The 13,874-nt window shown below is 37.7% G+C and overlaps 1 protein-coding gene across 2 annotated transcripts; it reads left to right on the top strand.

Annotated features, from left to right (window-relative positions):
• Positions 1-9,475: 9,475 nt before the first annotated feature.
• Positions 9,476-13,377, top strand: LOC122653498. 2 transcript variants are annotated; one of them, XM_043847349.1, is made up of 4 exons: positions 9,476-9,571; positions 9,678-11,561; positions 11,792-11,936; positions 12,714-13,377. In XM_043847349.1, exons 2-4 carry the CDS (start codon positions 9,681-9,683, stop codon positions 13,364-13,366), a joined length of 2,679 nt encoding a protein of 892 aa, XP_043703284.1. In that variant the 5' UTR covers positions 9,476-9,571; positions 9,678-9,680; the 3' UTR covers positions 13,367-13,377. The 2 variants fall into 2 exon arrangements, with proteins under 2 accessions (XP_043703284.1, XP_043703283.1); XM_043847348.1 differs by having other exon boundaries at positions 9,678-11,567.
• Positions 13,378-13,874: the final 497 nt, after the last annotated feature.

Here is a 13,874-nt window from a genome sequence, read left to right as displayed (position 1 = left end):
GATCCTCTGTCACATGGCTTACCCCATATGTACTGCCAAATGGCAAATAATGAAGTGTTATACTTCACTAGGTATAGTGATGCCTAGAAAGACCCACATATTATATAATAAAAAAAATAAAATATATCCACTCAAAAAACACAAGAAAGAAGAACACCAAGAGACCAAAACAGTCATATAAAATACAAAAATAAAACTAAACGAAATAAATAAATATATATATATATATATAAAATACAAAAACCTAACACCAATTAAATAACCTATCGAATAAGCTAACCTAACTTTGCTTACCAAAGCATGAAGAACATTGAAAAGATCACACAGTGGAAAATATAAATCACTCAATCTGTTTTTTTTTTTTTTTTTTTTTTTGTAAAAAAAAAACTCAATCTTATCGTAAAAAGAAAATGAACCAATCACAGAATCCAAGAAAAAAAGAAAAAAAGAAAAAAAAGAAATGAAATGCCATGAAATAAAACAACAAACGGACAACACACTTCATGACCCAATCAATAAAAAGCAAAATCATATCATGATATAACGAAATAAATTAAGAGAATGATTCCCTATTATAGTTAATAGCCTAGGTAATGTTTGGTATGCATTCTCGAAAAGCGTTCTAAGTCGATTTCACATTTTCGAATGATAAAATAGTTATTTTTATCATTCAAGAATATGAAAACAACACAGAATGCATACCAAACACAGCCTTAATAATAGATGCCTATTATAGCTCGTCTAGAGCTGGCTCTTGGGTAAGATTGACATGATTTGGGCTAGGTTTAGTCCAAGTTGGTACGGATCATGAGGTCAACCTAGGTTTTGCTATTTTTTAAAAGGGGAATAGAATGCTACTCAGTCGTGCGTTAGCTGTGGCGATCACTCCTAGACACATAATAGCCTTGGGGGTAAGACGATCATTTCTAGATGCTTCAAGGCAGTTATGTGTCTAGGCATGGTTGCCATGCCTAGACTTGACCGAGTAGCATTCTTTCTCCTTTTTTTAAATTATTTTTCTCAAAATAATGACCAAATTAACTTAATTTCAAACCATCTCCAAGCATCGAAGTTTTAAATGAGAATTCAATTAGTCCTGAAATTTGGGCCTATTTTGAAGCCTTTTGAATATCTTTTTGACCAGATAAACATTTTAAGGGTAATTTGTTAAATTTTCAGTCAACTTTCCCACTGCTCCTAATCCCAAACATTGTATGAATCTTGGAAGAGGTTTTCCAACCATAAAACTAGGGTTACAACAGGGTCGGGTTGGGTCGTGCTTTATAGAACTCTAGCCCACCCCTAAGTCCCTTTAGCTGAGCCCAGGCCCAACCCAACCTTGACTCAGGGTCAGAAAAATTCAACTCTGAGGATCAGTCCGGGCTGACCCTGATTGGCCATGATCATGTGTAGGGGGAAGGAAATGCATGGGCTGGAATAGGCCGGAGAGAAAATTATCAAATTTACGTAAAATAACATTGTAATGTATTATATCACTTATTGTCTTCATATGTAATATATTATATAACAAAATGTGGATGACGTTTACAGTTTATAATATATATGTTATATCAATATATATTTTATAGTATAACTTAAAACAGGGTCAGGCCGGGCCGGGCCAGGCTTAGCCCGAGGCCTCAACCCTGGCCCGACCCGACCCTAACTCAGGACCAGAAATTTCTAGCCCTGACCCACCCTCAGGGCCAAATATCTTTACCCAGACCCTGTTCAGGCTCAGAGCGGGTTCAAGCCGACATGGTCAAACTTGCACCCTTACATAAAACTATACATTTTTTATAAGTCTAGAACGTCCATTAGTCATTGTTATGCACATTTTCCGAATGACAAAATGAGATATTTACAGAATGTTCATCTTTGACTGAGGCTGTGAAACATGCAATAATCAAATAAGTGACTATTCACTTTGTTGGGGTGTTGGGGGTGAGCAAACATCCTTTAAGCACCTTACTAAATAGTATTAGAGTGAATAACATGTCCTATAATTCGAAATTGTGACGATTAAAATTATCGAAAACAATGGAAGTAGGATATTCTAATGGTCTAAAACCGAAAATACACTTGTAGCATCTGTGTGTGTGTGGAAGAAGTCAAGAAATAGATACATTGTCGTTGTAGGATGGAATCTCTCATGTAGAGCCAATGGTAAGGAACATTGCATGGTTTATATGTAAAGGACTCACATGTTAAGAAGGAGAGAGAGTGTGAGAGATACATGACATACACAACGTGGATAATCTTTTTTTTTTGGGAAAAGGCTGGATATGCTAGCACCGTATGTGTTTATCTCTCTCTTCTATCCTTTGAAGGGTAAAGAAGTCATTTCAAAGAAGATGAAGAGAGAGATATAGACACATAGGGTGCTAGGATTTCCATCCCTCTCTATTTTTTACATGTAATCAATTTCCAATTATTACCCCAAAAAAAAAAATCAATTTCCAATTCAATATTTAGGGCCTTTTTGGTTAGTCTGGATCAGCTACCCACATGGGGACGGGTGGGGACAGATCTGACCCCTTCATGGGGCATGGGTCCTACACCTTAGAGGCGGGTCCTACACCCCCATGGAGGGTTTAGATCTGTCCCCACCCAGCCTCATGTGGATAGCAAATCTGAACTCTTTTTTAGTAAGGGTGTTAATCGGTTTGGTTTCAATATAATCAGTTCGGTTTGGTTCAAATCGTTTAACTAAATGGTTTCAACTTTGAAACCATTTATTAAACGGTTTCATGATTTCGATTCGATTCAATAACCGATTTCTATTTGTTTTTGGTACATTTAAGAGTATTAGACAGTTTGATTCAATTCAAATCAAATCGTTTAACTAAACAGCCTCAATTTCAAAATCATAACCGAATCATTTATTAAACGATTTCACGGGCTTGGTAAAAGCTAAGTCAAGCTTGGTCCGGGCTAATTTTGAATCCCTTTCGGCTGCCAACTCCAATTTTCTTTGCGAATCTATAAGTTGTGTGTTGACTTTTCTCTGGTGGGAAGCAGCCCACAGTGTTACAACGGATACGTTTTGAGCTGTAGATACCTAATGTTAGGCTTGGATTGTCTTTAGTACGTGGACCATACCACTTTATTGATACATTTTGAAATTCATGTATGTGATGAGCGATGTGGGTTCTTTGGACTTCATGCCTGCCATGCAGGAACTTTGGCTTTTGCTTCTTGGTACCCTCGATCCCCCTATTTTATCCGTCTTATCATATTATTATTGTCTTATGATATATATTTTCTTTTCTTGCCAACCAAACATTACCTTAAAATTTAGAAGAGAAATGGTAACCTTGCGCAGTTATACGATAGAGTAGGCCCCATTATTTATTGATCAGTAGAGAGATTGAGAGAATCGTCAGGTTAGCATTCTCCAAATTTTGTAAATACGTAGATCATATCATATGTCGTGTTAGTTTCAATTTAAACAAAGTTTGTCAAGTGACGAAGTCAAGTTTTAAAAATCAAAAACTACAAAAAAAATGTATATCCAACATGAACATACATGAATGACTAAAAAAATACAGAAATGCATAGACATACATGGATATAATTGAATTTGAGTCTGAGATTATTTTGCTAATCCATAATTTGTACCACTTATACAACAGTCCATGTGATCAAAAAAACTGGTAGACTATACTATCATCATGAAACTTTATCCCAAAAAAGAAAAAAAAAACTTGAAATCCTATTTTATTTGGTGAGAATTTAGGCTAATCAGTCCAACACCAAGATTGACACTCGTCGAAACAAATATGCAAACCCATTTCAAAACTGATACATTTGTCTTCTTTTGTAGCAAACAAGGATATAAAGAGTGTTAAAACCAAACTGAAACCGAATACCGAACCCAAAACCGAGCCAAATTAACCAAATCAAAACGAATAAATCCGGTTTGGTTTCGGTTTTGTTATATGATCATTTATTTTGGTTCGGTTCGATTACGGTTTTAGTTCAAAAAACCATTGTTTGAATCAAAACCGAATCGAATACCACATTTAATCCAAAACCCTATACCTTTTTTTTTTAATGGTGTTGCCTTTCCATTTGAATCTATAATTTGGATGTGTTTCTCTTACTTTATAGATGAATAAGGTGAAAGATGAGATCTCAAAGCAGAGAACTCACTTGGGATTTCTTATTTATTTTATTAATATTTTTGATTCCTTTAAGGTTTTGTGAGCTTTTTATTTATACAAATGGAGTTTCTTGATAACTCAGCAAGGCAAGAACAATTGCCAACCTAGTAAAATGGAACCTTATTGGGAAACCGAATTGAAACTGTATTGGAGAACTGAATTAGACCTGAATTGGAAACCGAATTGGAACTGATTTGGTTCGGATTCGATTTCCATTTCTAGAACCGACTCAGTTCTCAGATCGATTTTGGATTACACCATCAAAGCATGGAACCGAACCAAATTACCAAAACCAAACCAATTGACACCCTTACAAGGATACTCGTTATTGACATTGACACCTGTCATTGAAGGGATTGACCGAACATAGTCCCACAAGGATTAAGATTTTCAAACAGACTGCAACAGGGAGCCCAAAATTATAAAAGAGGAGGGAGGAGAGATGGCCACAAATTGGCCATTCCCCTCCCCCTCCATCGAATTCCCTCTCTTATCCTCTAAGGTTGTGAAAATTAGGGTTTTTTGAAACACTAGGTGAGAGAGTTTCAATCTATGTTTCTAAAAAAATGCAAAGAGTAGCGGTGAACTACACTTCGATGTCGAGGCAAAAGAGACAGAAAAGTGGAGGAAGAAGACGACTGGTTTATGGGATAGTTCCCATGGAAATAGCGATGAAATGGATGAGGAGGAGCAGGAATCGACCGATTCCTGCTTATGGCATCCAGTCCAACTCGAGATTGGTTCGATGGGAACCGATCCCATCACGATTCCAATCTCTCGAACCGTGCTACTCATAATTAAGCATAAGATAGAAGGGAAACCCAAACAAAATATTTGGTGACATTTATGATGGACACGTTAATGAAGGGTCAGCTTCATAATAGCATTCCACAAGAGTCCTGTGATGCATTTAAACATGTCACGTAGGTTGCTTTGGCAAAGCTTTTATTACTCATTGACCCTTTAACCATACTCTGCCTAGATTGTGAAAGGTAAGATATCACGAGAATGTCTACCAATTACTAATAATTCTTTAATACCCGAGGGTCAGGTGAAGGTCCGGTCGCATTATAGCAATCTAAAATGATCCTCTAATTAAGGTGACCAGCTTGGCTTGAGATGGATTTGACTAAGGTTAGACTAACCAGCCCGACCTGCTCGGCTGGTGGAGTATGGCAGTGTCGGGGTCCTCTACTGTCGAGCTGCCCTTACTGCTGTATGCGCCCCAGACACAGCAAGGCAGTGAAAAGACCACCCTACCCCTGCTCGAGTGCCTTGCCCGAGTGGGGGTAAGGCGGTCTTTACAGCCTTGCTGTGTCTGGAGCGCACGGCAATAGGGGCAACTCGGAAGTAGAAGATCCGAATCCGAGTATGGCATGGTTTGAGGTATCGATTTGGCATTGGCTGTATTGGCTGATCCGTATTAGTATCAGTTGAGGTCGATATGAATTCATCGATTCATATCTAATCCTACATCAGTATTCAGGGTGATCGATAACAGATCCAATACCGTGAACTTAAACCATGGGAGTAAGGTGATATGGCTGATCTGAGAACTGTTTTGACAATAGTTACTTCAAAGTCTTGTTTGAATTATAGCTAATGGTAGACTTAAATTGGTTTAACCACATTGGGACCAGGGATTAAGTTATGGGTATGATATAGGCTGTATCGGCCTATATGTGTCGATATAGGTAGTACCCAATATTGATATCTGACCGATATAGTTAGCATCAATGAATCGGCTAAATTGCGATTTTTTTAGGTTTAAAGAAAGTGGGTTTTTTAACTTGGAATTGATATCGGGCCAATATGACTGATTTGTATCAGTATTGAATCTATTGATATCAGTGTCATACCTGATATACTAAAACCCTACAAGGGACACTTAGGGCTGCAACAAGGTCGAGTTGAACTGGGTTTTTTAAAACCCCAGCTCAATCTTGAGTCCTCTTAGCTTGGCCTAGGCCCGGCCCGACCCTGACTCAGGGCCTGGAAAATCCACCCCTGACCTGCCCTCAGGGTCTGATGGGTAGACTATGATTGGCTCTGATCATGGGGAGGGGGAAGGGAGATGCATGGGATGGGCTAGACCGGGGAGAAAATTATCAATTTTACAAAAATAATACTATAATAAAATATATTATATCACTTATTATCTTCATATATAATATTATATAACAAAATGTGTATGGCGTTTAAAGTTTATAATATATAAAATGGGAAAAAGATCTCTGTCCTGGGGTGTGGCCTACTCCAGCACTCCCATGAGTCTATCTCTCTCTTCCCCATGTAAAAAGACACCTCTGCCACCTTGTTTTAAGGAGGAGAAACATACTCATGGGAGTGCTGGCGCAGGCCACACTCCCGTACAGAAAACTGCTTCCCATATAAAATATATCAATGTATATATCGTGGGAAGTAGTTTTATATCCGGGAGTGTGGCCTAAGCCAGTATCCCATGTGTCTATCTCTCTCCTACTCAAAACAAGGGGATAAAGTTGTCTTTTCATAGAGGGTGAGAAATGGACTCATGGGAGTGCTGACGTAGGCCACACTTCCGGATATAGAGTTCTTTTTCCCATATTTTATCATATAATTTAAAATAGGGTCCAACTGAGTTAGGCTAGGTCGCGTTCAGCCTAAAGCCTTAACCTTGGCCTAACCTGACCCTGACTCAGGGCCAAAAATTTTCAACCCTAACCTGCCCTCAGAGCCAGGGTGTCTCAACTCTCAACCTATGGATGTATTTCTCCCTAATCTGATTCGATTAATCGAGTTATTTGTCTTTTTTCTCCATTCCTTTTAAAAAAGTTTCAATTATTTTTGGCCTTCCAAATATACCCTTAATCCACATGATCTCGCCATCTTATTGAATCGAGAAATGGTATTTTAGATTTTTACCAATAGAAGACGAGAGTTAATGATGACAATCACTATTTTAGAAGTTTAATCAAAACGTTAAATCACCATAAATGAAGATTCTATCTTCTTCACCAGTACAAATCAAGCTCCACTAAGTTGGTAAGGGTGCTGCAAACCTGTGGGAGAATTGACAGATCATATACTTAATAGAATTAACAGGTAGATTAAATTAATTAACTAACCTTTGACCCGAGATTATCTCACTCCCGGATATTGTATGGTGAATGTGAAATCTTTACATGTGCTATGGTTTCCTCCAATGTTGACTTGGGTGGGTACCTTCTATACACTCCAACACAAGAAAATCATACGATACAGTTGTTAGCCTTTCAATTCAAGTTTGATAAAAAAAAGTCAAGCTTCATAATTATTGTTTGGGTCGATGTTCTCTATGGGGAGCATGGCCCCTGCGAGCACACATTGCCAAATAGGAGTATACGCGTTGGCATGTAGGAGGGAGAGATTTTCGCTTTTTATGGGAGACAGGGCAGTCATTTCCCCTCCCCCCCTCCCCTTTTGTGTCTGAGTATGGGTGATACACTCTTCTAGGGGTGTTAATTCTAGGCTTGAGTGCCCAACCGTGCCTGGCCAGCTTAATTAAACATGCCAGGCTTAAGCTAGACACGTTCAATAATCAGGTAGACCCGGTGTGGGGCAATCGATTCTAGGCCCGACCCTTTAATTTGTAAACTTTCCCTTTCCTTCATTCTCCCATTGAGATCATTGCATTTGGTATCTCTCGTAGAGATAGACGTTGACTCCCTACCCACTGAACGACTATAGAAAAATTATTTATGGTGGATGAATGGGAGCCCTACCCCTATTTTTAATTTTAAAAAAAATTACTTAAGCGGATCTGATGAAATTCCAATACAGCTAAATCTCAAGCCTAACGAATTGTTGTTCAAATTTGAGCTTAAATTTATATCATGGGTCAGCACGAGTTGCACTATTTCTAATGAATTGGTTATGTTCAAACGGTTGAAAACTTGGAATATTCAATTTTAATGGGACAAGACAGAAAAAAATGGCAAGATGGTACACACCTCTTTCTTTGTGAAGGTCTTTGGATGAGAATCTTCTAGCTCTAATGGTTTCGTTTGCTACAATGTTTAGAGAACTTTCGTCCTTTTCTTTTTATCCAAAGGTTTTAAAAGTGGAATCTGACATGGAATTGGCCATTATCGATTTCGATTTAAATTAGAGATTAGAGAAGAAGAAGATATAAAGAAAATGAAAATAGAAAGATCTAATTTTTTATTCAAAGGTCTTGTAAATCTAACTACAAGAAGTAAGTTTGGATTCAACAATGAGTCAATGACTATGGAATCTATCTTTCCTTCAATTAATGACGATTTAGATTTAAGCTAAGCTGTTAATGGTAACCCTAAACAATTAATGGGTATAAATTCTATATGCAGATCCATTGAAGCCAAAAATAATAATAATAACAATAATAATTGAGCTTATTTTCTATTAAAAGTGACCAAACATGGTCTTTAGTGTTGTACTAGAAAATTATCATTTATGCCTTATTTGTTTTTGGCTACTTGGTTGGTGCACTGTCACCAATCTTGCATTTATTTTTCTTCCAACCTCAATCAGTAATTTACCTTTCCCTCGTTATCGTTTGAAAGTTGAAATTGATTGCTTATTTGGTAACTCTGCAAGAACCATGCGGCAAGTATCAAGAAATTTCAGAAAAAGAAATCAAAACTACTCCTTCAATTCACTTCAACCCATCTCATTGTAGCCTTAATCAATAAAAAACCATAGGCAAATCCATTTTAGTTTTGAATATTCGAACTTCGAAGTGGGTATGAGACAGAAGTCAATCTGACTGGTGCTCTTCTTCTTGAAATTGCATGTCCAAGCAAGCTCACATGGAGGTGAGAGATCTCGATAACTTGCAGAGGGCTCAACCTCATTTTTCATTTTTTTTAAGCTTTTCTTTCATGATTGAGCTGGACTGATTTCTTCTTTGGGTATTTTAACTCTTTTTTTTTTTTTTGGGGTCTCTGCTGTTGATTGTGTTGGTGAACAGATGCGGGAGGAGGAGTTTTAGCTTTGTTTGAGCAGAAAGTATCTTGCACAAGCACTGAGGTATGAGTTTTCTTTCTTCTAAATTCCTTATTTATCTTATAGCAGGAAATTAAGCTGATTACTCATTCAGTCTTTAGAAGCTAGAGCTAAATACTGGTTATGAACCCTCGTCTATGTACTAATGTACAAATCCAAAAGAGCATTTTGATTTTAATTTGATTCGTTATCCATTTTGAGGTTGATTACTATGTGGGTTATTTTATTTCTATCTATTCTGACTTCTGAGTATGTATGGTTTGAAATCGTCAAAGGAGAATCTTTGTAGTTTTCTCTTTTCAACTTTTCAATTTCTTTGGCAATTGATTCTCTCTTCGTTTTACATGTAGGGTTCTTTCATAGCTAATGCTTGAAGAATTTTCTTAGAAAATCAAAGGCCTGTAAGTATTGTAAGTTAAGTTTTTGTTTTGTTGTGGTGAGCTTATCTGGATTAATCTCAGCATCTGTCCCTGTCAATTGATTTTGTTTTTTTGGTTTTTCTCGTAGAATATGCCTCAAGATACACTCAAATCAGTTGTTTACAGATCATTTGCCCACTGTGATGATCCAAATGGGGTTGTGGAATGTGGGACAATTAGAAAATCCAAGAGTGGTTCACGAAAGATGGAGCGACAAACTCAGAAGGACCACTGGAGAGTTTCCAATCCATCTTTTGTATGTAAGGAAGAAAGGAATGAATTGGTCTCTGCAGGTATCAGCAGAGAATTAGACATTCCACTTCCCTCTCAACTGTTGGAGGTCTCTAGAGGAGCTCAGAAGATAAATGACATGATTGATTCATGGTCACTCGGTCTGAGCTTTGATGGGCAATCTAAAGATGATATTGCAAGAGATCTGTTGAAGGGTGCTTTGGATCTGCAAGAGTCACTGATCATGCTTGGCAAGCTGCAAGAAAATTCAAAATACATGTCTCAGTTGAAGAAACAGAAACAGAAACAGAAGTTTGAACGAGAAGCGAATGAGTTGGTTGTTGGAAGAACTTGTTCAGATCGATATGAATTCAAAAATAGTCCAATAAATTTGCAAAACCCAAGACTTTCTGCTGATGGGTCTCCTAGGAAATGCAGTGAGGAACTTAAGAAATTGATCAGAGACAGCTTCTCCAGGCAACACCTTTTACCGATGCATTCCACTGAAGACAAGGATTCTTGGGGTAGAAACAAAGTTGAAGTTGATTTTGATTTTGATTTGGATATTCCTTCCACAAGCTCAAGCCGATCAACTCCGGTTCCCTCTAAGAGCTCTCCATCTGTCAATAGTTCAGTTTCATCAGTAGCCCAGGAGAAGAAGGCAAAATCTCTGGGTTTGATTGCCAAGCTTATGGGTCTGGAACAGTTCCCTTCAGAACCAATACAAACATCTGAAAGGATAATGGAGAGCAACAAGAATTCATGTCAGCCAAGACCCATTTTTGATATTGAGATGCCAAAACCAAGGAAGCCCCAGTTTGTGGATTCAACTATGGACCCAAATCGGAAAACACTTAAAGACATCATTGAGACCATGCATTTTAAAGGACTTCTGAAGACTAAACATGTTGAAAGACATAGGTTTCAGTCCCATCTTTCGGATACTTCTTGTTTCGAACAGAGAATGGATGACGAAATCCCACCTATTGTAATCATTAAACCTCTGAGTTCTTGTGTGAAGAAAGGTGGTCCCCTTCAAGGTAAGTTTATTTGGGATGAGACAGCTTTGGAACCTAACAATTGGCTCAAATTGAAAGAGAAAAGAGAACCTCCTTCCAAAGTGTCTACTGGGGAAGAGAGAAAGGTGGAGGCTGACCAAAAGAAGAGGCCTGGAAAAAAGAGAAGAGAAGAAGAGCCTGCAATTAAAATGTTCATAAGAGAAGAGGGAGCTTTGGAACATAAAGAGATTCCCAAAAAACTGGACACAAAAAAGGAGCTTCAAACCAAAAGGTTTATCCGTGAAGAAGGAACTAAAAACCCCAAAGAGAAAACCAGGGAACTAGAAGCAAGAGAGTTGAAAACCCACCAAGGAAAGGCATCTTCTTATAAGATGAAGTCCTCTATTCTTCTAAATAATGATCCACAGAAAAAGGAGGATAACCAAAAAACTGAGAAGGCAGAGAAGGTATTATCTGATAGAACAAAAACACAAGAAAAAGTGAATGTGAAATCTCTAACTCTGTCAAGATCTCAAGACCATGCCAGAGCAACCTCATCCAAGTTGCAGAAGCCAGATAGAACGTTTACCATGGTAAAGAATAGGTTGACGCACCAAGAAAGTACCACTCAAAATCCTAAGGCAACACGCTCCACAAAACCCATTTCACAGAATTCTGCCAAACAGGTGAAGAGAGAGCTGGCTAAAAAAGCTAAACCCATTGGAAGATCTGTGGCAATTGGTGCAGTTGTGAGTATTCCTTCTAATTCTATTGCATGTCCTGATATATATGCCCATATTACGTACTTTGTTTCTTTAACTAAATTTTTTATCCAAACACTATGAACTGCTTCTTGTTTTAGAGTTCAAAGGGAATGAAGGAATATGGGTGTAAAAACTGTGGAAGCTAGGCTTCATTGAATTCACCCATAAAGAAGAAAAAGTAAACTAACACAATTTGCTATTATATGCAGACTGAGAGTTCACAATGCAAGAACAAGGACAAGAAAACCAATCTGACATGTGAAATAGACTCTACTTTGACAACAACAAACACTTTGCTTAGGGATCAATGCCCTATAGAGGAAGGAACAGGGCTATCTGAAATGCATTCTCAAGGTAACCAAATTATTTAATTAGAGATCAAATAACTCACTTAAACCATGCCGGTCATCGAAATTTCATTGTTACCATTTGGTGTATGACATTACATGCATTTTTATGTGTATATACAGTCATACAGATCAATTCAAATCAACTAAAAATTCTTCCAAAGTACTGTGGGTTAGCTACAAGTATCTTCTTCTGCCATTACTCTCCATTTAGAGGCGCATCTTCCATTAAATAAGCTGTCCATCTTGGTGCATTCATTGGTCTTTACAGCATGTGGTTAAACCTCCTCATCCTGTGCATCATATGTATAAACGTATTAAATTTACTTTATGGAAGGAAATCATTTAATGAATCACAACTTCCAAACTTGGGAGGTCATTGATCCTTAAAAGTTTCACCCCAAAAAAAAATAAAAAAATTGATCCTTAAATAGAAAATAGAGGAAGAGAGAGAGAGAGAGAGGGGGGATGGTGGGTCAGGTTACCTGAACTACCAAAAACTTTAATCTCTCTTTAAAATCAAAGGTACTTATCCATCTCTGCAAAGTTGAAAGGAAAAGAACAAATAGAGGATGGGTGTTAAAGTACAGAAAAAGAAGGAAAATAATAGCTTTTATATTATCTTGATATATACATGTGGAAATGCATGGAAGTAGTCATAACTTTAAGGTTATGTGATTCTATTATATCTGTAATGTTTCCTGTTGGTTACAAATATCCATGTACTCCTGGTCATTTATTTCTGTTTATTGTTTATATGATCCCATTTCTCTTCTGACTATAGATTATTGTGAAGATTTGAAGAAGTTTCACTGTGAAGTTACACCACAGAGCAGCCAGCATGAAAGTAGTATTGAAAGTGCAGAAGAGACTAACCAGCTATCTGGCCATGAGACTATAGAGCAGAAAGCTGTTGGAACTGAAGTTAGTCTCAGATCATTACTTTTGAGCAGCCCATCATTCCTCAGCTGTGTGGAAGAGTTCTTTCACCTCAATGTCAACAAACCTATAGCTTTAGAGAAAGCAGGTAGTATTGAAGAAGTTGGAAAAATCAATTCCAGAATTCTCTTGGAGTGTGCAAATGAACTCTTGGAAAGAAAAAGTCTCAGAAGATCCCAACTAGTTGTTCCTTTGGTTTGGATCCCAAATCCACAAACTGACTTCTCTTTTAATCAGTTAGTGGAGGAAGTGTGCAATGGGTTGGAGAATCTAACAAATTGCAGCAATGGTGGTGGTAATGTTCTTCTGATGGATAGCCTTTATTTAATGCTGGAGAGAGATCTCATGGGCAATGGAGGAGTTGTGTTGACTAGTTTGTGGGATTTGGGTTGGAAGAATGGATTTTCTGTGGATGAAACTGGTGAGGTTGTAGGTGAGGTGGAAAAGCAGCTTTTGGATGGCCTGATTGAAGAGTTTATTATAGACATTTTGTGTTAGTTTTCTTCTCCTCTTCCTTCCCCTGATAGTTACATATTCTGGATCTCCTATTCTATGTAGACTTCACGTACGGGTAGGTGATGATGACATGTACCTATCTGCTGCCTGTTAAGAAGAAGAAAAAAAAGCGCGTCATCACCTAATTGTACGTGAAGCATACACATACGGGTAGGGATCCGGGTAGGTAGGTATTATAACTGCAGTTGCTATGTCATTGTAAATCAAAGATACACCCCAAAAGTAATTTTTTTGGGGGGTAAACCCCAAAAGTATTTTATAGTTTGGGTTTTAAGAATATGTATGCACCATCTAACATGAAAGCTTCTACCCCAAAAACGATTCTAACATGAGAGCTGAGACATTTAAGTTAAGTCTTTAAAATTCACTTTTTAAGTTTCTGTTGGTTTGGAGAGGACCTTGGTTTTGCCACATGACAGGTCAGATGGGGTGTAAAAATTAGAATCGGATCGGTCGAATTGACCAATTCAAATCAGAATCGGTTGAGCAT

This window comes from Telopea speciosissima, chromosome 3, assembly GCF_018873765.1.
Source record: "Telopea speciosissima isolate NSW1024214 ecotype Mountain lineage chromosome 3, Tspe_v1, whole genome shotgun sequence".
NCBI classification, from domain to species: domain Eukaryota; kingdom Viridiplantae; phylum Streptophyta; class Magnoliopsida; order Proteales; family Proteaceae; genus Telopea; species Telopea speciosissima.
This window is presented reverse-complemented; position numbering and strand designations above follow the sequence as displayed.